This window comes from Daphnia pulicaria, chromosome 5 (genome assembly GCF_021234035.1).
Source record: "Daphnia pulicaria isolate SC F1-1A chromosome 5, SC_F0-13Bv2, whole genome shotgun sequence".
In the NCBI taxonomy this organism is placed as follows: Eukaryota; Metazoa; Arthropoda; class Branchiopoda; order Diplostraca; family Daphniidae; genus Daphnia; species Daphnia pulicaria.
In genome coordinates this window covers 236,031-259,511 of record NC_060917.1, presented here as the reverse complement: position 1 = coordinate 259,511, position 23,481 = coordinate 236,031, and the positions used below count along the sequence as shown (strand labels likewise).

Below are 23,481 nucleotides of genomic sequence, written 5' to 3'. Positions count from 1 at the left end.
AGTCACACACCTAGAGTTGCATGCACTTGATACGCGTTTCCACGAACATGTATTGCGTATTTACGATTTTGCATTTTTGACCAAGCAAAATAAAAAAAAAATACTTGCGACAATAATGATTCTGTGGGAATATATTAAATTATGATGCACTGGAGTGTTGATACGACAACCTTTGGAACAAAATATATTTTAAATAAATAATCGACGCAGATTCTTTAATACATTGATTTGATCTAGAATGCATCGCACACCTTGGTGCATTTTAGGGCCGCACATTGTTGTAAAAAGCCAGGAGTACTACAATCTGGCGTCGACGTGTAAGTGAAAACAGTAACAGCATACGAACTAACTGTTACTGTGTTCGTCACCGTAGCAAATCGTGATATTAATCTCGACACTAGGCCGAAGAAAATGCGTGGCTGGATGTCGGCGGCAGGTTTGACGAATGAACTGTAGTAAGGCGTGTCAACACCACGTTCGATTTCAAAACCGGGCTGGATCTCTTCGGGGTCATAGTAATAACCGAGTGGAGAATTCACTAGCCATTGTGGATCAGCAGCACGCGCTTCTCGCACTGGTGCTTGCCTATGTTCAATAGCCCTTGAACTATTAAAACAAATAATGTTTCAAGAGATTTAAAAAAAAAATAGATATTACAATACGAAAATACTAGTTAAATTAAATATAATATAATTATTCATACCCTGAATCTTCACCACCGATAGTAGTGGAATCCGTAGTCGGATCTGTAGTAGTAATAAGGTCTGTTGTCGTGATAGGAGATTCTGGAGTGGTGGTGATTAGAGGCTCCTCGGTTGTTGTGATCGGAGACTCTGTAGTTGTCGTGATCGGTGGTTCTTGGGTTGTTATGATCGGAGACTCTGTAGTTGTCGTGATCGGAGGTTCTGGAGTTGTTGTGATCGGAGACTCTGTAGTTGTCGTGATTGGAGGTTCTTGGGTTGTTGTGATCGGAGACTCTGTAGTTGTCGTGATCGGTGGTTCTTGGGTTGTTGTGATCGGAGACTCTGTAGTTGTCGTGATCGGAGGTTCTGGAGTTGTTGTGATAGGAGACTCTGTAGATGTCGTGGTCGGAGGTTCATTGGTTGTTGTGATTGGAACTTCTGTGGTGGTCGTATTTGGTGGTTCTTGTGTTGTTGTGATGGGAGACTCTGTAGTTGTCGTGATCGGTTCTTGAGTTGTGATCGGGGACTCTGTAGTTGTCGTAATCGGAGGTTCTTGGGTTGTTGTGATCGGAGACTCTGTAGTTGTCGTGATCGGAGGTTCTTGGGTTGTTGTGATCGGAGACTCTGTAGTTGTCGTGATCGGTGGTTCTTGGGTTGTTGTGATCGGAGACTCTGTAGTTGTCGTGATCGGAGGTTCTTGGGTTGTTGTGATCGGAGACTCTGTAGTTGTCGTGATTGGAGGTTCTTGGGTTGTTGTGATCGGAGACTCTGTAGTTGTCGTGATCGGTGGTTCTTGGGTTGTTGTGATCGGAGACTCTGTAGTTGTCGTGATCGGAGGTTCTTGGGTTGTTGTGATCGGAGACTCTGTAGATGTCGTGGTCGGAGGTTCATTGGTTGTTGTGATTGGAACTTCTGTGGTGGTCGTATTTGGTGGTTCTTGTGTTGTTGTGATGGGAGACTCTGTAGTTGTCGTGATCGGTTCTTGAGTTGTGATCGGGGACTCTGTAGTTGTCGTAATCGGAGGTTCTTGGGTTGTTGTGATCGGTGTAGTCTGTGTAGTTGTAGTGATTGGAGACTCTGTAGTAGTGGGATTCGTAGGTTTCTGGGTTGTTGTGGTCGTAGATTCTGTAGTTGTAGGAATTGGAGGTGTATGTGTAGTTGTGTTAGGAGTTGTTGTAGTTGGTGTGATTGTAATAGGTGTCTGGGTAGTGGTTGTAGTAGGTTCTTGGGTGGTAGTAGTTGATTGTGGACATGCAGTGGTTAAGATAGTGCAGGTCGAAAAATAAGTTAATGTTGTTATCATTGTCGTCGTAACAGTTTTTGTGGGCCTTAATTGTCTCGGTTCCACTTCACTAGGTCCATTAAAAGGTAAATATTTTATTATCTGTCCCTTTGCCGTTGCTGCAAATGTCACGACACAAAGTACTATTAATCCAAACGGTACTAGCCGCATTTTTAATGTAAGAAAACCAAAGACAGTTGGGAAAAAAACAGGAGTGCTTCGATCAATAGCTGGATGTGGAATATTACTGAGGCGAGTCGTAAACTGCTAGCCATTTTTATACACGCAGACACATTGGACTTTGCTGGATTGGATTTGGTTGGGCAATGCTGCCTTGATATTGATGCTTTCCTCTTTCCTCTCGCCAAATTAAAATCTATAGAAAGCCCACAATGTCAGCGTGACATTATCAGTTTCCTCTAAACGTATTCTTTGCTCTTATAATAGGAAGGAGGAATTCGATAAAAATAAAGCTTTGGATTTTGTCTTGTGGTTCTTATCATTTTATTTTATCTCGTTTATATGTTTGTGCTGCGAACTTAAGAGCGAACTTGGCAAAACATTAATATAAGACACCGTTGACCCTGAATGACCATCGGTTCACCGTCCTATCACTGCTGTAAAGCGCTATCCTCGTTATACAGGTGACGACAATCAGAGACAATATCTCAGTCTGGAGCCGCGATGTCCCCATTGACCCTTCCAAAGGGAATGACCTAATCTGCATATGTATGTATTAACAGGTATACTGCTGAGGGCATTGTATATGGATGATGCATTATTTTTTGAAATCTTATGGCAACAAATTGCTTAACTCCGAAGACCTGATTTAAATGAAAGAATAACGTCTTTAAGAAATTGGAAGATACAATGCGAATTTCAAATTCCAGCTCTTATTGGTGAGAAAAAGATCATAAAAATTCATTTATTATTACTTTCTTTGAGTTAAATGAAAATAAGTTGAAGCAGTTGGGGGAACCTCGAAATCTTTTCCCCACCAATGCGATGGGTCAGCCGAAGAAGTCATCGGTCAATGTCTTTTGGGGCTGATACAAAACATTTAAATGGGCATCGTGTCCCGTACGCACGTATATAATGTAGACGCGATTGCTGAAAAAGGTCATGCCTAGCTTCCTTGGTATTTGCATTCACTTTTGGTTATTTGTTTTTCTTTCGTTTACCTGTCAATTGCTACCCACAAACAGGCACTGAATCTCCACATCAGGATTGGCCAGCAGCTTACTAACTAACTACTAAGCACAGCAGTAAATCGACTATAAAATCATATGACTAGCCATAGATCTATATATTTTCGTCGATAAATATTTCGCCCTGGGTGGCAATACACCCCATCATGCATTTTGCGTAGACATTTTTCACTATAAATATGATTTTGCTAGTTATTCAAGAACTAGCGAGATACGACAATCTAGCTACGACGAGTTCCCTCAATATAACCACTATATGTACAGGCCTGTAATGAATTCTCGTTGATTCAATCGGATTCAATAGCATTTCACCAATTTGCCGCAATTTGCGATGGTGACCCTGAGTTATGCCCAGGATTGACTTTTCAAGTTGTCCTTATATGGCCCACTATGGAGGGGGCAACGGTTTTACAATAATTGAAAACTTAAAGTGTAACTTTGTGTATATGGAGTTCTTTTCATCAGATAAGTAGCAAAGAAACACCCGAAAAAGGTCGTGTGTTCTTTCCCTCCCGTCTCTCGTTCTCTTAATACTGACTATGTCTACACTTCTATTAAAGAAATTGGAAAGTATAGGAAGTGTTTCCCATGGGTCAATGGGTTTGCCCAACAAGAGAACACAATTTGTAGATTTGGCTTTCTTTGCTATAGACCGCATCCAGCAAGGCAGACACATAGGTGTGTAGTCAACAGTTAAGGAATAAATTATTCCATTTTATGTGGCTTCACGTTATCACACAAGATCCAGCTACCTCGTATACACACACACATGAGCCGAGAAAAGAAAAAGGGACTTCCCATCTTGGTGATTTTTTCTTGTGCCTTATTATGTCATTATATTGCCAATGCTGAAATCTTCCAGATTAATTTGATTTGCGTGAATGTATTAAATGATCTGCAGTGTCAAATAAACTCAACAAACAAATGCCTAATGCTAAACTAAACGATGCTATAAATTTCAATGCTTATATTAAATATAGAAGGTTTGCACCGGAAATGTCCGTTCGTTCATTGAAAGAGCTGGTCGGTCGGATAATTTTGATATAACTGGACGAGTTTAAGCTGCGCATTGTACGATTCCGGGAGGAACGCACGTTGGACTTGAAGTCAAAGTTTTAGCGACGATGGTAAATGATGTAATTGTCTCTGTCCGGGTTACTGCATATCCTGGGAAAAGGGCGTTCAAGGCGCCGAAGAAAATGCGAGGCTGGGTGATGGCAGCAGGTTGAACATACGACCCATAGTAAGGCAAGGCGAGAGTGGGGTCGTTGTCGAAACCTGGCTGAATTTCTTGGGGATCATAATATGCAAATGGCGGGATCATCCCCAACCGTCGTGAGTAAGCGAACTGAGCAGCAGCATCACGTCCTTCTCGAACTGGCGCTTGGGTAGCTTCCACCCTGTATATTCGACCAAGCGGACCAATAGAAAAGAATTTGCGGATTATTCCAAATGCAGAATGCAGCAGTATAAAGCAGAAACATTTACCCTTGAACGTTTGAAGGAACAATAGACAATTGCTCGTTCACCCAGTCTTGGGCTTCTACATCTATGTTGTCAATCTCCCTCCGTCGGCGACGACTAGCGGTTGTAGGCTCAACAGTGGAGCTAGACGTAGATGTCGTTGGGGTAGTAGACGTAATAGTAGAGCTAGACGTAGAAGTGGTTGGAGTAGTAGACGTAGTAGTAGAGCTAGACGTAGAAGTGGTTGGGGTAGTAGACGTAATAGTGGAGCTAGACGTAGAAGTGGTTGGGGTAGTAGACGTAATAGTGGAGCTAGACGTAGAAGTGGTTGGGGTAGTAGACGTAATAGTGGAGCTAGACGTAGAAGTGGTTGGGGTAGTAGACGTAGTAGTAGAGCTAGACGTAGAAGTGGTTGGAGTAGTAGACGTAGTAGTAGAGCTAGACGTAGAAGTGGTTGGGGTAGTAGACGTAATAGTGGAGCTAGACGTAGAAGTGGTTGGGGTAGTAGACGTAGTAGTAGAGCTAGACGTAGAAGTGGTTGGGGTACTAGTAGGCGTAATAGTGGAGCTAGACGTAGATGTCGTTGGGGTAGTAGACGTAGAGCTAGACGTAGAAGTTGGGGTTGGGGTAATACTGGTGGAAGTGGAAGGGGTAGTTGTGCTGGTGGTGGTGGATGAAGAAGGACACGCTGTAGTTGATTTGACACAAGTAAATGTATAAGTCAGCGTCGATATCTGCGTCACAGTAGCCGTTCTCGTGGGCCTAAACTGCCTCGGTTCGATTACGTTGTTGGTTCCATAATACGGCAGGTAGTGGTTGATCTGCCTTTTTCCCTCTTTCTTTGTTGTGGCTGCCAGTGCCACAATGAAGAGTCCTAATACCAATAGCGCTAGACGCATTTTAGATTTAAGTCTTATTTTAGAAAAGCAGTATACAGTAAGCACAGCTCCAATCAAAGGCTGCTCAACAAATACTAATGAACCAAAGTCTCAGCATCCAGTCGTTTTATACGTACGCAGATTCACTGGACTTTGGTTGGTTCATGACTTTTTGGTGTATATACTGGCAGCACTCCGGCAATTTTTTTTCTTTTTTCCCCTTTCCTCTTCGGTAATTTTATTGGTATAGACGATTACAATGCGCTCGGTGTGCTATGGCATTTGAATTCGGAATAAAAAGTGAATACTAAAAAGAGTTCCGCTTGTGGTTGGCGTGTTTTCTTATCACTCAATTTATTCAATCTCGTCCTACGGACCCAAGAAGAACGTGGCAAAACATTAGCAGCACAGGATCAACTATGTATACGACAATCAATACACCTTCTATCACTGTATAGCCATAACAGGTATACCAGCAAACTTTGTCTTGAGCCAAACGTCCTTTTGACCACAAAGGTCCTTAACCTTATCTGCATATAACCGGCTACATACTCTTACAAACAATGTCCGCGGTGAACTTGGCATTGAGAATGTCGAACGTTTCATCTGGGGACCGAAGTCCAGACCTTGATTCCAACGTACAAGCGCCGTTTATGAATATAATTTCAAAAACAAATTTTTGTGATGTTTCAGCTATCGACAGGGCGACAAAGTGACTTTAAGGCGTATTGTTCTGAAATCGACAACGTCATTAAGGAATGAAAAGAATTTTACTTTCGATTTTGTATTCAGCGAGAAAGAGTGGAAGGCAATCACTTTCATTCAGAGTCTATATCTATAACAAAAAACGTGGAGAAGCTTGATTGGGGAAATATTTATCACCATAGCGATGGGATGGTCGTCGGAGCTGTATCTATCAGTGTCAATTTGTGGTCCGTGCAGATGTTATCAGACACTGAATCTCTCCATATTTGGATTGGCCAGCTTAAAATCGCGGTTCGCCCAGGAAACACTTCACCAAGCAGCCAACGTATTTTATTATTTGCCTGTCCGGATTCGATTGCTGAAATTCTATTGGTGCGGATTTGATTATTGGCATTATTGTTATTTTTTAAGCGAGTGAGGTCTGTTAGCGGGGAATTGATTAAATGTTTCTGTGCTGTATAGTCATTATAAGAACTAGGCTAAACTGTGTGAAATATAAATCAACTGTTTCGCTAATAGCATTTCGTTATAACCTTCTGATCCTTCCGGCGAGTAAACTTGGAACTTGCCCTTGTACTGTGACGTGAGCTAAGGGCAAGCGTTTCACAGACAAAAAAGGCTTTTTACATAAACGCGTCGTCCATGCTGTCCCGAAATTCTTTTCGGCTAGCCTGCACATCAGATAAGCAGCGCAGAAACACTCAACATGGTATGCGATCTTCCCTCTTTCGTTTTCGTCGTGTGGTCAAAGCAGGTTCACTCAAGAGAACACGCCGTTTGCAGTTTCGGATTTATTTGTTCCCGACAGCTTCTAGACTGGACTGGACGTGTGGGTGTGGTCATGGAATAAACGATTTTTTCTTGGTATAGTGTTAATACACTCAATTTCATACCAGAGCAGGTCTGAACTAGTCTGGCTTGATTTGCGGGATTGCTGTATTTAAACGCTTCAAATTAATGTAGCTATGTAGGCCTACTAAACAAACATATAAAGTCTAAATGCTTAGATATAAATATTAAAAATAGATGGCTACCACCGAAGTAGAAAGAAAAGCGGTCGGATATTGTGTGGATTTATGCTGGACATTGTAAAGCACCAGGATTGGCAGTACTGCAAGTTGGACTCAGAGTCGAAGTGGAAGGGACGATGGAAACCATAGTAACCGTCTCTGTCTTGGTTACCACAAAATTTGGAAATAATAAGCCGTTCAAGGCGCCGAAGAAAATACGAGGTTGGCTGATGGCGGCAGGTTGAACATACGACCCATAATAAGGCAGGGCGAGAGAAGGATCGCTGTCGAAACCGGATTGGATTTCTTGGGGTTGATAATATCCGAAAGGGGGCATCATAGCGAACAGTTGTGGATATGTAGAACGTCCTTCTCGAACTGGTGCTTGGGTAGTTTCAACCCTGTAACAGTATATAATAGCCAAACGGATAAATCAAAAGGACTTGCAAAATAATTCCAAATGCAAAAGTAAAAAGAGAACATTTTACCCTTGAACATTTGAAGGAACAATGGGCAATTGCTCGTTTGTCCAGTCTTGGGCTTCTACATCTCTGATGTCAATCTGCCTTCGTCGGCGACCAGCAGTACTCGAGGTAGTACTGCTGGTTGTAGAAGAAGTACTGCTCGTTGTAGAACTAGAGCTGCTGGAAGTAGTGGTAGCACTGGTAGAGGTTGCTGAACTTGAAGTAGTACTAGTACTGGTAGAAGAAGAAGTACATGCTGTAGTTGACTTGGTGCAAGTAATTGTATAGATCGCGGTCATTATCTTCGTTGTCGTCACCGTTGTTGAGCTCTTAAGAAATCTCTGATGTTCTGCTATGTTGGGCTCATAATACGGGAAGTAGTTGCTCCTTTTATTGGGTGTCTTGGATGCGTAAGACACGACGAAAAATATCAATAGACATAGAGCTAAGCGCATTTTGTTTTAACTCGAACGAAAATCTCGACTGTTACAACGCACCCGGAGCAAAGGTTAGCGAATACTGTTGCATCAAAGTTACAGCATCCGACTCTTTTATACATCCAGTCTATAGGATTCCAATAACCGAAATTTGAATTAACAATTAATCTTCGTGACGGCCGGGTCTACAAGCAGCATACATCATCGTGATGTACTGTCAGAAAATGGATTTGATATTAACCAATAAACTAGGCTATATAAGGAACTTGTGCGATAGCTCACAGAAAATAAAGGAACTCTTTCATCCCATAGTATCGTATTGGGGTTTTGTGGAACTTGTATCGCAAACTATAGAAGCCTTGCAATCAAACGTTCAGGAATAAAAAATGTTGAGTTTCCGTGTTCATGGTTCCAGTTATATGAAAATGAACCTTCTTTTCGTCGTTGTCGCTCAAGGATATACAAGTCAAACAACAGGAGAAGCATTCATACGTAACTGGCCCTGCTGTCATTGGATTATGCGGTTACAATTTTAAATGGAACTTTTATACGTTATACCCCCCTGTAAAATGGAAATAATGCAGTTGTTTGTCTCCAGCGTTCTATACTGTTCATATTCTAATTCGTCTGTGTCGCCCAACTACCTGGGCCAATCGTGTACGTGACATAATAATACGACATTTATAAATGTCGAATAACGTAAGAATATTGATCCTTGAAAAATTAGCTGAAATGGCTGAGATAAAGGTTCTGATGGTATAGTGTCTCCGGATACAAAAAGCCTTTATCTCGATATGCTAATGTCTCGATCATCCAAGCTTGGTGCATCACTCCAATCAAAAATCCGTGAAAGAGAATTATTGTTTCCGAAATTTTACCTGCCTTTACCTCGACCTTTACTCATGGGAATTTCTTATTGTATCTCTTGATGCTTTATTCATGAGTGTGTACACCAGTAAAATCATTACAAGTGAACGTTGTTATAAACGGGCGCATTTTCCAATTTTACGCAAGTGTCAACTTTTTTCGAACATTGTTAAACTTGAATGAAGCATTAAAATAATTTTAAAACATTTCATTTTGCTTTAGAGGGCTCTGTTACTTAAACATATGCTAATGGAAACATCAGTGGGGGCCGTCATTTTCCGCCTGTAGACTTTTCTGTTGATGCGCAATTTGTATAGGTTCAACTACACCATTAAAGAACTGCGTAGCTTTTTAGTGGAGGCAGACCAATTATGGAACTTCAAGGCCAGCTTGCATTGCAACATATTTTTCTCTTCTTTTTTTGAGGGTATGGTCAATGCTCCCGCAAAATCTTAAAATAGCTCAAATTTACAAAAAATTTCGTTGCGCCTCCTTCGAGCTACATTGATGGAAGACAAGACGATTTTCGTCATAAACTTGTTGAAATGTGTTTCGCTATTTTTAAAACTAAAATTGTTTTGAACTTTTGCACTAGCTACGCAATATGTGTGTAAGTTTATCCTTGAGTCGTTGGTTGAACTCTGCTGCACGAAAAAAAAAAACTTTAAATGCAGCAACCGAAATAATGTTGGGCATTGCCATGTAAGGATAAGACTCGTAAAAAAAGGCAAAAAACAACGTTCCGCTTTATGGATTTGTTTTTCTTCATATGGTAACCCTACCCAAAAATCACACGTAGCGAAAATTGAGAACTATTATACGTAGCAAATTTGTTGGAACGAAGCCTGCCAAAATCATATCAGAATAACACTATAAGGAAATATAGTTCCTCCTATCTTCCTGGGACATCATACTATTTCACGGATTGCGTAGTTGTCTAGTTGAATAGACCCGTAGCCTGTATATAAGGGAGATATTCCCTGTTGAATTCAGCAGTGTGTTGCAATCCGTTTGAAAGAACTTGTCAAACTTCATAATATTTTTTTCCAATTTCAAAATGCGACTATTGGTGTCACTGTGTGTACTAGTTTTCTTCGTGGCTTACACAACAGCAGAAGAAGCCGAAGAAATTTCTCTCCTCGTTCAAGACCCACGACTTTTCGCCACGACGACCGCTACAACGACTGTATCAACGACCATCACATCCACGATCCCGTGTACCTCTGGTGCATTCGCTGGACTCGCCAATCAAGCGGCCATCGATGCTCTAACTAAATGTTCCATCAATCTCGGTCGCCGTAGACGCGGTATTCTACTTGAAGGAGATGAGGACGAGCAATTCTCCATTTCTCCGTCTGCTACTCAAGGGTAAACCCTATTTTGATTTGCATACATGTTCCTTAATTTTGCGCGTTCACATTTTCATTTTGCTTATCCTGACGACAGAGTCGAAGCTACACAAGAGGCCCTGTCCATTCGGGAAGGTCGTGCTGCTGACCCGCAATATTTGGTGCTATCTCCATTTGGCTTCCAACCACAGATTCAAGCTGGATTCCACGGCAGTCCATTCAACTATTATCCTTATGGGGCCTTGCCTTATAAATACGTCAAACCTGTCGAAGGCCAGCAACGCGCTTTTGGCACGACAATCAGTAGCGTTTTTAATGCGCTGGTTCCGTCAAATTTGAAAGGGACGTCCACGTCGACAATTTTCTCGACTTTCTTCACGGTCGTCACTTCCAAGTCGACTGCCACCTGCAGCCCACCACCGAACGTCCTTCGATGCGATTCACGTTAAATGCTTTGCCTCTAATGGAAGAACCAACAAAATAAGAGAAAAACAATTTTGAGCTTCATATGAGTAAAATAGCAGCTACCAGTTTCTTTATTACTGTGGGTGTAGCAAAATTGCTTTATTGTTGCATTATTTAATACATTCTTGCAAAATCAACTTATACGTATCAATATCCAATTTATTCATCCTCTGGCGGAAACAACTCAATGGATTTGACAAGCCTATATGAGTTCCCCAGAGAGTCTTGAAGTCGTTTTGCGTGATGAGATCTCCTTCTGAAATTGATCACGATATTCGTAGCTATCGCCAAACTTTTTCATTGTTTTTCCAAATATTTTTAGTTAATAATTCCATCTTTCAGTCTCGACCCCTCTCCTTTTTAGTCCTCCTCACTCCCTTGCGGAAAGTTAACGGCTTGCACATGTTGCGATAAAGTATGCACAGACTATAAAGTACAACTGTCTCGTTAGAAGCAGAAAAGCTACAATTTCTTTTTTTTGGCATCCCACCAAATGCTTACAGCGATCATAAAAGCCCATGAGAACCTTGCCATTTTAAAAAATATGTAAAAATAAAAGAACCCAAAAAATTAAACGGTTAATGTGTTCGTCTTATGCACCAATGTCAAGTCAAGGACTATAATCCTGTATAAAAAGGACTGTCTTCCTGGGTGTAATCAGCAGTTTCCTGTACTTCGGTGTGAAGCATTGACTTGCTCAAGAGGAACACTTCAATTTTTTTCAAAGTCTGAAATGCGTTTAGCACTATCTGTATTACTGATTGTCTTCGTGGCCCTTGCAGCCACAACCGAGAAAGTAGAAGACAACTACTACCCACTGCATTATGGGCAGAACATGCTGGTGGGACCAAGATTTTTAATAACTTCAACTACTACGACGACCACTGTTACGGTGTCGACTTCTGTCATCCCTTGTACCTCGGGTGCATTTGGTGGGCTTGCTGATGCTGCCGCCGTAGCAGCCTTGAATCCTTGTTCTGGTCGTCGAAGAAGAGGTATTCTTGAATTACTTGATGAAGAAAACGACGAGCAATTTTCCATTGCTCCTTCTGTTGTACAACGGTAAGCATACACATTTGTAGTCATATTTACGTATAGCTTAATTAGAACATTATTTAAATTTGATCCCATTTTAAGAGTCGAGGCAACTCAAGTACCAAACAACAGAGAGACACGCGCTGCTGATCCGCAATATTTCGTGGTGTCTCCGTTTGGCCACTCTTACTACCCTCAAGAAATTCAATCTGGTTTCTATGGAACCCCGTACAACTACGGATCTGTTCCATTGCCTTACTATGGCTCATACGCACAACCTGCTGCTGGAAATCGCATTTTCTTAAGCACTATTTTGCAAGCGGTTCTCCCACCATTTTTGAAGCAGACTTCCACGGTTACGGTAACATCAACTTCATTTACTGTCAGCACTTCCACCTCGGTTGCAACCTGCAGACCGCCACCCGCAGCTCTTCGATGCCCAGGCACGTAATGATTTTTTTCCTTGCCCTATGTTGATGGCGATGTTCAATATATCGACCAAGCGCATGCTGGCTCTGGAGAATTCAAACTGAAGAATCCCGTACCATATTATTTAATATTTTTTCCTTAAAGTAGTAACTTTCTGTCTTTGTTAAATTCAATACATTTTCTGCAAGAACAAAACAATGCTGATATCTCGTCTTATTCTACTTTGGATTGAACACACAACTATTTCCTAAGTACACATAGATTTTATTATATACAATTGGAAAATAATAATAAAGTACAGTACCGGTACGAATGATGGTGAGAAAAAAGATTTTAACTAAAATTTTAACGAAAAATCAAGTGCAGTTCTAGAGAAATTGTAATGTTATTTGTCTTTCATTTTAAAGTGTAAATCTGTTGAGTGAGAAATTTGAATAGAAAGGTGATTCGTGCAATCTTCTTCTTTGATCTCCTGTCAGATTTTCTATCATTTCCAGCTAACTGGGGTGGCTGCCTTTTCACATGTCCTTCCCCATGTTTTATGCCGACCGCTGAGGTTATGTGCTGGAACTCCACCTCTTTTATGGCCAGATCAACGAACTCTGTTTTCTGCTTACATTTTCCTTCGTTCGCAAAAGGAAGAAGAATAAAATAGCGCGACGGTAGACTGCAAAAATAACGATGTTTACAAATCTTGTCTTGCTTCAGGTAAATTGGCAAGGTTATATTGTCACGCACGTACGCACTCACCACATTTTACATAAAGGTGCGGTTTTAAAAAAGATACGTTTAACTACGTAAATCTCGCTTAAAAAGATTTCAAAATTCAAAAGATTAAAAAGAAAAAAGATTTAAAAAAATTCCAAAATTCATCTATATAGCAAACATATTTGTGAACATATAAATCTCGATGAATCTACAATTTTCTTTCCACATGGTATTGGTCGACTTCATTTAGTTTTTCTTTGATTACACGCCATACGCTTTTTTGCAACTAAAACGCTTTTCTTTCAAAGCACAATTATATATTTGTTTTTAAGCCTGTAAAGGGAAAGACAAGGTTAGAGACCTTCTGCTGACTGCTGACGTCACAAAAGAACACACAGACATTTAGCTCCCTTTATTTCTTTACACGACATTGAAAAACTACGTGTCATGTGCATAACCTGGCCCAACAGGCAGGAAGTCGCTTCGGGGCGTGTTCATTCTCATAAAGAATACCAGCCAATTTTTCTTCTGTCAAATAAAACGATATCCCATTTTCTAGTTCTCCTTCTTGGCGACACAAAGTATTTGTCTTTCTTCAAATTTTTTCTTAAAATGGTCAGTTTAATTTTTAATGTTTTTGTAGCTTTTCGATTCTTATTTTACTTTTAAGAAGGAACGCCAACAGGCTACACGATTGATAACTGGACTCCTGTTCCTAGCATTTGCTGGATTGTACACCACCTTTATAATATTCTCTACTTCGTCAGCTGATTGGAATAACCGCTACATCTTTACACACACTGGAAAATCAGAAAACAAGGTTGAGACTGTGAGCCAGAATTTCTTCCAGCGGTGGAAGGATGGCGCCTGCCATCTATATTTTGAATTCGGAGGCCGCGTTTACCGAAACGAAAACGGACCCAACAACTCCACCCTGGCAGGTGTAGACGGCCAGAAAGCTGTATGTCTCGATCCCGGTCTGGCACCACCACCCGGAATGTGTGTGATCTATTCTTTTGGCCTCTCAGACGACTGGTCTTTCGATTCAGCCATGGCATCGTACGGGTGTGATATTTACTCATTCGATCCGTCCATTCAACATCCTAAAATGCCCAACAATTCCCAACACATTCACTACTTCAAAATGGGACTGGGAACAATTAACACAAGAAAAGATCCACGGGGTAAGAGATTCGCAAATCACCAACTGTTAAAATAATTTTAAAAATTTCAATCAAATTTATTCAGGATGGAAGATGACAACGTTAGCCTCCATCCGGAAGCACCTGTTGCACAGCTATCGGCCGATAGATTACCTGAAAATTGACATCGAAGGCGATGAGTGGACCATTTTAGAGCAAATATTACAGGACGGCCATTCGCTTCAAACTGTCAAACAGATTGGCATGGAAGTTCATCTTTCACATCCCAATCGTCTCGACCACTACCGCAACTTGATTGAGCGACTAGAAGCTTCCGGTTATGTCCGTTTCTTCTCCCGCCAGAACCGCTGGATGAATAGCGCTTACGAAATGGCCTGGTTCAATGTCAACTATTCTCTCGGCAATCAGTTGCCGATTTCAAAAAAGAGCGGATGGAAGGAAGAAGAAGAAGAGTTGCTATTTAATAACAAGTTTCCGCCTATTGTGTAGCGCACATCAATAAACATATGTCAACGACCGTACCTGTCACTCCCAAATGTCATCTAACGGGTTTTTGAAAGTTGAACGACTATTCCGCTTTTCATAAATTATTAGGTAGTGATGGATGATGATGGATCGTTGGCGGCAGTGCTCTCTAGTGTCTTTTATTTGCCTCGTCCTGGTGGGTTTCCATCAGCAGGAGCAATTGCTTATCGCATTTCAATCATCGTCGCATTTAAAAAATAATAATGGCAATTTGACGTGGAAGGAGATGCTGCCGCTTTTTTCTCGGCGAGACAGTTCGGCTTGTCGGACGTATTTCGAATTTGGCGGGGTGATTAACCGCTTATCGTCGTTAACTTTTCTCGACGGTCAGAAATCTGTCTGCCTCGATCCGGGAGTGGCTCCGACACCCGACAAGTGCGTCGTTTACTCTTTTGGCAATAACGGCGAATGGTCGTTTGACGAACAAATCGAGTTGTATGGGTGCGACGTGTATGTTTTCGACCCTTCCGTCTGGTATAATATTTTAAAGTTTAACTTATATTCTTATCATCAAGTTTGATTTTTTTTAAATGCAAGGCACTGGAAGCGCCGTCATTCGAAAAAGATTTTATTTTACCGTGTGGGTATCGGAGAAAAGGACGACGAAAGGAACGAAAGAGGTTGGAGGATCATGACCCTAACGTCTTTGCGGAAAATGCTGAATCACACCGACATTGTCATCGACTATTTGAAGATGGACATTGAAGGAGGAGAGTGGCCCGTCCTTGACCGTTGGCTGATTGATGGCGACCTGTCTGGCGTTAAGCAGCTTGCGGTGGAGATTCACTTGGAAAATCCAGAGACCATTCCGGGAAAGTATCAGTTGATTCAACGGTTGGAAGCGAATGGGTTCGTTCGCTTCTTTTCTCGCGAGAATCCTTATACGACAAATAGTTATCTGGACAAGTATAATGTGTCGGGTCCCGGTTGTTTAGAGTTGGCGTGGTACAATGCAAAATTTGCGCAATAAATTTCTTTAACAGTGGATAATACCTTGGACGTTTAAAGAAGATTTAAAGTTTTGCGCATTTCATTAGTAAGAAAATTCTTTAATAATATTCAATATTCATATTTTTTTTTTTTATATTGTGAATGATGTCCTAACTATGTTAACCAACTTTAAGCTGTATAAGCATGAAAATTCCCCAATCAACAGTGGCTGCTAGTAAATGTATATTCTTTCTTCTTAAACTGGATACACGGTGACGTATTCATTATCTGGTAAAACTGCTCCCTGGAAAACGTTGCTAAAAAACGAATAAAATTATTATACAAGTGGTTTAAAAAAAATTTTAAATGCATAATTAGTTACTCGACAGCGTTGATGGTAGTCTCTGCTTGTTGGACAACGACCTTTTGCACGACGATTTCATTCTCGTCGAAAGCGTCTTTTTGATAGCGTAGACGAACAGACCCTACTTTCCCAATACGGTATGCATTGCTACCTGCAACTGTCACGTACTCAGCCAGAATAAACCCATTCGATATGATTCCGCTATAAAAAACAAAATTGAATACAAAAATAGTGTTATCGTCAATCTAGATTTCGGGAATACTTGTAGAGTTCATCTTCTTTAGTCTGTCCAACATCGCCAATCAAAATGTATTTAATTGATCCGTGAGTTTCGACTTGATTTGGAGAGACATCTACCTCCATTCGGAGCACCAAATCTGTTTGTGAAATTAAAAAAAAAGAATTTTAAATTTGTCTTTTACAAAACATTTCCCTTTTTTGGTCTTACTGCAATAAGGTCCGGTTGATTGTGTGTCGAGGTGGAATGTGCCTCTAGCTGGATAATCTCCTGTGTGATAACCGAGGGATGTACAAGCATTAGGGTTGCGGCACGTCGAATAGCAGGTCCCCCTTTAAGGAATAAACACCCAAAAAACATTATCCACCCGCTTGTTCAGTTGTTCTTATAAGAAAAATAAAGCGTACTTCAAATAGCTGTCCCAAGACGAACAGGAAAAGGCTGAATATGGGCAGACAGAATTGATGGATTCAACAAAATAATCGGCAGCCCTCAGGTGAGAACAAACATATTGATCGATGGAAGAAGCACCTGAAAAGAATGAATAAGAAATGAAATAACAATTCCAGATAACACAAGCGTAAAAATAGCGCATTTCTGACCATCGAGATCGGTCAAGGTGACCAAATCTTCGGGTTTATTTACTAAGTTGTCGAGGGTGTCTTTGCATCCAGGTTGTTCCTGTCCGTTGTTAACAATAATGTCGACATGGCCTTAAAGAAATAAACAACATTACTCAACTTAACCTTAAGTAACTAACATTTAAAAAAATAATCCAAGGACTTACCAGTGTTAGTTTCGAATCCCAAACCAACGTGATTCCTTCCCAGCGAAGGAAATGTTTTATCCGTATGGATAACATCAACCAGAAGAGCGTCAGTGGGATCCAAATGAGTCGCAACATCTCCGCCCTCGAAATAGATGGTCGACGGATCCAAACCTGCGTCATTTAATGTAAAATAAGCAGGGCTGTTAATAAAATCATTTCAATCAGATGTTGAATGAAAAACAAAAATGCCTGTAATGCGCCCAATGCCGTAAAGCCGATGGCCGGTGTAAGAAGCTGCGTGAGCTCCCAAATCGTGGCCAATCATGTGAATATTTGCGTAATCCAATATCGTTTTCGATGCGATAAACAAAATAAAGCTGTGTTGATAGATAAATGCGATAAATTTTGTGGTAAAAAGAATAAAATAAACAAAGGCAAAGATAAAAGGTCAGACAAGATTAAAACTAGGTAGGCCTACGTGACTTACAGACTCATCTCAGCGCCAACCACTTGCGCATTTGTCAATGCACGGAGATAAGGAAGCCCTGCTCCTGGAGCCCAATCAACGCTTATTACATTGGCATCCTCCTAAATTAAAACAAACAAGGAAATGTGAGCATCATTATTTGAGCTCGCCCGTGTAATAGTGATAAAATGTTAAGAAATTAAATGTTAAATGGAATTTGTTTAAAATGTTGCTACCTACATTGATTAGAATTTCCCTGACGGATGATATGATCCATGGATGGTTGGCGTCATTTGTCCAACCGTGAATAAGAAACACGGTCTTTTTAGTCGAATTGTAAGGCGAATTGTATAGTCCGAGTGCGTCATCTCTTACGAGTGTAATGGCATCCACTGGATTTGTCCTTATTATTAAAAAAAAAAGGCACAAAGTGTAATATTTAGCTTTTTCTGTGAAATTGAAGTAAGAAGTGATTGTACTAACCTTGTGTTAAGCAAAAATCGAGTGTTGATCACTGACGGATCTTCGGGTAAAGCGGAACTATATCCAATCATTTTAATTGAAACGTTAACAAATATTAAAATAATTTGTTGTGAGTACATGAAACATACATAGGCCGAACGGAAGATGTCCACTGTAAAATTTAAACCAATTATAATTCAGAGAATAATAATTAAATATAGACGAATTTGTCTTACAGGTTCCGCAGTAGTGAAGCATCCCAAATCTCCGTAACAGACGGTTTCACTGGCTTTAGAATCTCCTTTAGTGATTGCCACGCCTATTTTATTGAATAAAAATTAGAAATGAACGAATAAAAAAAAATTCAATTATATCACCTGCTGAGACGGCAGTAATCACCAAACTCAAGACAAAATAGTTTAACACACCCATGACGGAACAACGTATGTCGTGAAGTAAAATTTTAAAAAGTCCAACTCCTATCTCTTATATTTTTTTGTGGGGATACCTTGATATTTAATCTTAACAAAAAATTGATACGCTAATAGTTATCAATATCTGCAGACATCGCGCGTCCTTTGTGATCCCTTTGGTAATAGGAAAACCCACGTCTATTGAAACGAACAACAAAAAAAGTTGTTATGTTATGCGACTAAGAATTTTGTCTTAAGGTTGGAATAAATTCCAGCGGAAATAATTCTCCTAAGCCACGATCTCGCGAGAAAATCATGTTTTTATTAGAAATACTTCACCTGTCGTTTTCAAGGTAATTTGGATTTAAATGGAATTATTGGTTCCCTATAAATAGAAGCCCAACTTTATTAGCTTCATCAGTCGAAAAAGTTACCTTTGAACGGTAAGTTATTAATAAAATTTTTTTTTTTGTTATTAGTCTGGTTGACGACACAATGGCGTAACTATCTGATAGTCACTGTTTGTTTTTCTAAATCAGGAAATGAAACGCTTGCTGACTAATCAGTTGCTATTCTTCTTCCTGGCTGCTGTTGCCGGCCAAGATGGCTCAACTCCCGAAGAGGTTTGTCCCTGTCAAGCCGAGGATTCGTGCCAAAACGATCGTCACATTTTCGGTCGTGACGAACTAGACATACAAAAATTCGGACTAATCCCGCCCTGTCGCAATTCTGGCGAAATTCCATGTTGTCCACGTGATCCGCCGCCGCCCAAAGAAACTAAATTGACGCAAAAAGATCTTGAAGGCTTCTCGCCGGCCGAGCTCGCCCAATTAGGTATCATGCCCGAAGGTACCATTGGATCCTCTTCGCTACCATTAGCTGAACAGCCGGAGCAGTCCAAGGTAATCCAAGACATTCAGCAACCGATCGATATAACGCAACCAGGCGCAGCATCGATAGCTCCGCACGGCGCAACGGGTTTCGCCAGCAGCAACGCTCCAAAAGGACATCCTCCTCATCAACAGAAATTACCATATCCTGTTCAGCAGCCGAATCCACCTCCTATGATGCAGTATCGACCTCCACCACCACCCCCACCCGTCTATCAAAAACACGTTTACCCCACCTATTACACTCCTCCACCTCCACCTCAAATGTATCGTCGTCCCGTCTACAATTACCCCCCGCCCCCGATGCGGCCGATGTACAGACCTGCTTATCAAAGGCATTAGTACCGAATTACTACCTGCATGAAAATATTAAATCTCGGTCGACTTTATACCAATGAGTTGTGAATACAATTTATCAGATCGTTGACCGTATTTCAAATTTCAATTTACTGGTATTTTCTATTTTTCTATTTGTATTTCGCAATTTGAATTTTGAAGCGTCAATGATGTTTATTGGCAACGGTGTGGTGCAGCAATAAGAAAAAATCCATTACGTTACTGACATTGACTGCTTTAGTATTATCCTCTGGTGCTACTGTCAAGGAATCTATTTCTAAATTGACTTACCAATATGGGTTCATATCTCCGGGACTATGGTGAAGATCCGTTCTTTGCGTGAGTTTCTTTCCATTCCTTGGCTAACCAAACAGTAGAAACGAACAACCTGAGGCTCAATTATCCGCTCATTCTTACCGTTATTTGACATTTCCCTACGCCCAAAACATGCAACTTTCTTCATTATTACCCCAAATTTCCCATACTTTCGGATTTCCTTCTCATGGTCTATCATTTCCTGGTTGTAGAAACTCAGTTTCTTGCCAACTGTGCTTCGAGCAGCCCACCAAATCTTACAGCTTTCATCTGAATTTATTCTCTTGTACACTGTTTGTTTGCTTTGTTTACATTTAAAATTACAACAACTAATCTATTGAATTTACAGAGGTACTAATCACTTGATGCGACAAATGGATTCAATGATGAACTCAATGATGGACCCTTTTGCAAGTATGATGTCTATGCATCACCAAATGATGGGCATTCAACCTCCTCCTCAACAACGTCACCCTGCTGGCGCAATGGTTCCTTTTGGAGGAATGCCTGGATTCCCTATGGGCATGGGCATGAGTATGGATCCATTTGGAATGCCATCAGTAGGGCAAATGTTTCAGAGCTTTGTAAGTTATCACAAACATTTATTTCACAAAAACTGACTTACCAACAAAATTGTATTGTGTAGGGGCAGCCTGGATTTGGAGCAAGCCCCATGTACAGCAGCAGTTCTGTGATGACAATGACAACTGGCCCAGATGGGCAACCACAGGTAACTTCAAAAATAAAATTGTATTCATATTTGTCTTCAGACACTGATTGTTTAAACTTGTTTGACGTCTGTTATTAGGTCTATCAAGCTTCAACTACCACTCGCACAGCTCCAGGAGGTGTAAGGGAAGTTCAACGTAGTGTAAGCGATTCACGCAGTGGAGTTCGTAAAATGGCTGTTGGGCGACATTTAGGAGAGCGAGGCCATGTTGTCGAAAAAGAGCAAAATTGCTACACAGGGGACTCCGAACAAAGAGAAGATTTCATCAACATTGAAGAAGGTAAGTTTGTGATGTTAGAACAGAATCTCTTTCATTTCTTAATTGTCTAAATACCGTTTAATAGAGGAAGCTCACCAATTTGACGAGGAGTGGCAAAGGAGAGCTCGTTCTCACCATCACCAAGGCATGCACGGCCAATCTCGCATTGAAATGTCACGTCCTCATCATCATAATAATCATCATAATAATCATCATAATAATCATCATCAATCCAATTCTTCCAACTACATGGGAGCACCTTTAGCTATTACTGCTGGTCCTAGCCATGAAATTGATCCGCCCAGGTCTCGTCACTCAACCAATTCACGCGGGTATCCCATCTAAACATACCTGAATAAAACCATTCATATTTACTTACGCGTTTTATGTTGTGTTGATTTAAAAGTGTTGGCCCCGATCGGAATGCAAGGAAGAGAGACGGCCATCGTACTGGAAAGAGCCGCCACGAGACCTCAATGTAAATATCCTATAGGAAATCGTTTTCAGAGGAAAATCAAATCACAATTCAATAAAGCTCCAAAATCGCCAAGTTCGACATGCACGTATTTTCCTGCAACATGTCCCACCCCTCCTCCCAATGAAGTGTTAAGCGTATTCTTTCCTTTTGTCTGGCTTCTCTATTTTACCCTTAACACCAGTTTTGTTATTTTAGAATCTCACTACCATCGTACGGTGAAATGAAGAAATCTCCACGTAACCCTTTTAGTCACATAAAAATAGACGAACACAAAATTCGTGGTCGGTGTTGGAAATACAAGAACACACAACTGAATTTCCATTGACTTTTTAATTTATCAATCATGTGTTTCCATCACCATTAGACAGGAAATCGGATGGAAAGTCTCGGTGAAAACCCACAAACAAACGTTCATCAAAATGAATTTAATATAAGTTGTCCACGTTGGAAGTACGTGGTTTCTTAATTTTTTCTAAATTCTTCATAATGATGTCGTGTAGCGTTGAGTAATGATTCCGGATCTCACACATCACCAATTTTAAACTAACGTATTCCTTTTCGTCAAGCTCTTCGACAGTTACTCTGAAATCTTCAACGTGGGGGTATTTTGTCACCTATAAATCAAAAGTATAATTCACTTTTTTAGCAACGAAAACAAACTAAACCTCATACCTTTGTTACGATTTTGCCTCTTGTGATAAAATATCGGGAAATCTGATCAAAAAAGGCTGCGGCTTCAGATTCGACTGTTCTTATTTCAGCTAACATATCTTCTTGAATTGAGACTCCAAAGTTGTTGCCGTCTTCAATTTTCGGAATCAAAAAAGAAATCCACATTTTCAACTAAAAACAATAACAACTGATTAGATATCAACTCTCCAAAGATGATAAAAACAGTAAAAAATAATTTATCTTTACCAGGTTTGCATCTTCGACCAAGTGCCATATGTAGGGCTTGACAATTTTGATCATTTGTCTTATGTGAGAATTACAAGGAACAATTCCTGTGGGTAGCACCAGAACAGGTGTTCCACTGGTAACTTCATCTAATTTCCTCTTTTTGGTTTCAGTTTCACAGCTGTCATGACTGAAATGAAAAAAAAAGTTATGGGATTTTCAACTAATGAATGTGAGTAAGTAACAATTACTTATTGGAAATAATTGATGAGGGAACTGGAACTTTAAGATCTTCATGAACTTCTTCGAGATTTTTTGTGCTAAAAAGTGGCGTGGCAAGAAGATCATTCAGCTCCACAATCTTTCTGGGAAATCCATTATTGATAAGGTCCTCTGCCTGCCGATAAACAAATACTAAAGGAGCACAAACCTTGTGTACACTTTTAACATAAAAATTTCATGCAAAGCAAACCCATTTATAACCGATAAGACCAATATTAGATTAGTATGCCCAAACTATCTGTTAAACACAAAGTTGGTGCCAACCTGTTTCTTTACTGTCTCCTTGTACTGCAGCACCTGGAAAGTGAAAGTAGAAAACTTCTATGATCATCACTATTGAACAAAATCATTTTTTCAAGCGTTTTTTTAGAAAACAATTGTCGACGTTTACACCCTCCAACTTCAGTCGCAAGTGCCATCAGTAGACAAAATGAATTTAAAAACTACATAATTGTAAAATAAAATCAAAAGCCGAGTTTCTATCATGAAAAATTGAAAACAAGCATTGCGAGGCCACGCTATACAATTATTTTCCTTACTTTTGAAGCGTTGTCAACCATTTTCTTCACTAAATTTAACCGGTTAACGATTAACTTTTGTGCTCAGCGGCCATGTGTTGCCAACGTTGCCTCATCTATCGAGACTTTTTTTTTCGTATTCATAATTCATATTTCCAGATATTTTTTATTTCATTCTCTCTTCTTCGTTTTTATTTATCATTTATTCATTTGTAATTTCTTGGTTGCTATTGTCATATATTTTATAATTCTGTATCGGATTCATCGTCGTAGAATTGTAATCATCAATTAATCCGATTGATCAATCAAGTTTAGGACCGGACCTGCAAAAAATGCTTTCGAAATCTAAAAAAAATTCTTTAATTTTTCGGAGTGGTACTGAATTGGGATTCTTGGAATTCCTATTACCTTAATGAGAATAACAATGAAATTATTAGTAACCGTAACCGTTTTCGTTCACTC

At 40.3% G+C, this 23,481-nt stretch overlaps 10 protein-coding genes across 15 annotated transcripts; 5 read left to right on the top strand and 5 right to left on the bottom strand.

The window, feature by feature from the left end:
- Positions 1-30: 30 nt before the first annotated feature.
- On the bottom strand, positions 31-2,200 carry LOC124340647 (mucin-2-like). Of its 2 annotated transcripts, XM_046793244.1 has the most exons (3): positions 1,697-2,200; positions 704-1,657; positions 31-606 (listed from the first exon to the last, which is right to left on the bottom strand). In XM_046793244.1, exons 1-3 carry the CDS (start codon positions 2,134-2,136, stop codon positions 234-236), a joined length of 1,767 nt encoding a protein of 588 aa, XP_046649200.1. In that variant the 5' UTR covers positions 2,137-2,200; the 3' UTR covers positions 31-233. The 2 variants fall into 2 exon arrangements, with proteins under 2 accessions (XP_046649200.1, XP_046649199.1); XM_046793243.1 differs by having other exon boundaries at positions 704-2,200.
- Positions 2,201-4,039: 1,839 nt separating this feature from the next.
- LOC124340654 (cell wall protein DAN4-like) lies at positions 4,040-5,626 on the bottom strand. 2 transcript variants are annotated; one of them, XM_046793255.1, is made up of 3 exons: positions 5,247-5,626; positions 4,662-5,183; positions 4,040-4,573 (listed from the first exon to the last, which is right to left on the bottom strand). In XM_046793255.1, the coding sequence occupies exons 1-3, from the start codon at positions 5,534-5,536 to the stop codon at positions 4,231-4,233; spliced, it is 1,155 nt and encodes a 384-aa protein (XP_046649211.1). In that variant the 5' UTR covers positions 5,537-5,626; the 3' UTR covers positions 4,040-4,230. The 2 variants fall into 2 exon arrangements, with proteins under 2 accessions (XP_046649211.1, XP_046649210.1); XM_046793254.1 differs by having other exon boundaries at positions 4,662-5,626.
- A 657-nt stretch (positions 5,627-6,283) lies between these two features.
- On the bottom strand, positions 6,284-8,235 carry LOC124340663 (cell wall integrity and stress response component 3-like). The gene is made up of 2 exons (XM_046793279.1): positions 7,719-8,235; positions 6,284-7,631 (listed from the first exon to the last, which is right to left on the bottom strand). The coding sequence occupies exons 1-2, from the start codon at positions 8,147-8,149 to the stop codon at positions 7,295-7,297; spliced, it is 768 nt and encodes a 255-aa protein (XP_046649235.1). The 5' UTR covers positions 8,150-8,235; the 3' UTR covers positions 6,284-7,294.
- Positions 8,236-9,987: 1,752 nt separating this feature from the next.
- On the top strand, positions 9,988-12,471 carry LOC124340671. 2 transcript variants are annotated; one of them, XM_046793289.1, is made up of 2 exons: positions 9,988-10,366; positions 10,445-10,949. In XM_046793289.1, exons 1-2 carry the CDS (start codon positions 10,056-10,058, stop codon positions 10,794-10,796), a joined length of 663 nt encoding a protein of 220 aa, XP_046649245.1. In that variant the 5' UTR covers positions 9,988-10,055; the 3' UTR covers positions 10,797-10,949. The 2 variants fall into 2 exon arrangements, with proteins under 2 accessions (XP_046649245.1, XP_046649244.1); XM_046793288.1 differs by lacking the exons at positions 9,988-10,366; positions 10,445-10,949 and adding exons at positions 11,459-11,874; positions 11,950-12,471.
- Positions 12,472-12,957: 486 nt separating this feature from the next.
- LOC124340612 (probable methyltransferase-like protein 24) lies at positions 12,958-14,662 on the top strand. The gene is made up of 3 exons (XM_046793177.1): positions 12,958-12,984; positions 13,628-14,168; positions 14,233-14,662. Exons 1-3 carry the CDS (start codon positions 12,958-12,960, stop codon positions 14,634-14,636), a joined length of 972 nt encoding a protein of 323 aa, XP_046649133.1. The 3' UTR covers positions 14,637-14,662.
- A 236-nt stretch (positions 14,663-14,898) lies between these two features.
- LOC124340463 lies at positions 14,899-15,642 on the top strand. The gene is made up of 2 exons (XM_046792995.1): positions 14,899-15,146; positions 15,210-15,642. The coding sequence occupies exons 1-2, from the start codon at positions 14,899-14,901 to the stop codon at positions 15,640-15,642; spliced, it is 681 nt and encodes a 226-aa protein (XP_046648951.1).
- A 213-nt stretch (positions 15,643-15,855) lies between these two features.
- On the bottom strand, positions 15,856-18,435 carry LOC124340652 (pancreatic triacylglycerol lipase-like). Its single transcript, XM_046793252.1, has 14 exons — positions 18,279-18,435; positions 18,138-18,220; positions 18,051-18,073; positions 17,923-17,979; positions 17,680-17,842; positions 17,461-17,561; positions 17,223-17,350; positions 16,992-17,144; positions 16,807-16,917; positions 16,612-16,735; positions 16,415-16,536; positions 16,229-16,343; positions 15,985-16,167; positions 15,856-15,919 (listed from the first exon to the last, which is right to left on the bottom strand). Exons 1-14 carry the CDS (start codon positions 18,331-18,333, stop codon positions 15,859-15,861), a joined length of 1,479 nt encoding a protein of 492 aa, XP_046649208.1. The 5' UTR covers positions 18,334-18,435; the 3' UTR covers positions 15,856-15,858.
- LOC124340668 (pollen-specific leucine-rich repeat extensin-like protein 3) lies at positions 18,254-19,636 on the top strand. Its single transcript, XM_046793286.1, has 4 exons — positions 18,254-18,344; positions 18,466-18,667; positions 18,727-18,757; positions 18,854-19,636. The coding sequence occupies exon 4, from the start codon at positions 18,857-18,859 to the stop codon at positions 19,544-19,546; it is 690 nt and encodes a 229-aa protein (XP_046649242.1). The 5' UTR covers positions 18,254-18,344; positions 18,466-18,667; positions 18,727-18,757; positions 18,854-18,856; the 3' UTR covers positions 19,547-19,636.
- A 95-nt stretch (positions 19,637-19,731) lies between these two features.
- Positions 19,732-21,637, top strand: LOC124340661 (myeloid leukemia factor-like). 2 transcript variants are annotated; one of them, XM_046793275.1, is made up of 6 exons: positions 19,732-19,879; positions 20,205-20,439; positions 20,502-20,585; positions 20,664-20,865; positions 20,930-21,176; positions 21,251-21,637. In XM_046793275.1, exons 1-6 carry the CDS (start codon positions 19,836-19,838, stop codon positions 21,324-21,326), a joined length of 888 nt encoding a protein of 295 aa, XP_046649231.1. In that variant the 5' UTR covers positions 19,732-19,835; the 3' UTR covers positions 21,327-21,637. The 2 variants fall into 2 exon arrangements, with proteins under 2 accessions (XP_046649231.1, XP_046649232.1); XM_046793276.1 differs by lacking the exon at positions 19,732-19,879 and adding an exon at positions 19,957-20,141.
- LOC124340664 (proteasome activator complex subunit 3-like) lies at positions 21,634-23,152 on the bottom strand. 2 transcript variants are annotated; one of them, XM_046793280.1, is made up of 6 exons: positions 23,041-23,152; positions 22,766-22,798; positions 22,471-22,619; positions 22,241-22,409; positions 21,995-22,165; positions 21,634-21,936 (listed from the first exon to the last, which is right to left on the bottom strand). In XM_046793280.1, the coding sequence occupies exons 1-6, from the start codon at positions 23,059-23,061 to the stop codon at positions 21,748-21,750; spliced, it is 732 nt and encodes a 243-aa protein (XP_046649236.1). In that variant the 5' UTR covers positions 23,062-23,152; the 3' UTR covers positions 21,634-21,747. The 2 variants fall into 2 exon arrangements, with proteins under 2 accessions (XP_046649236.1, XP_046649237.1); XM_046793281.1 differs by having other exon boundaries at positions 22,471-22,616; positions 23,041-23,151.
- Positions 23,153-23,481: the final 329 nt, after the last annotated feature.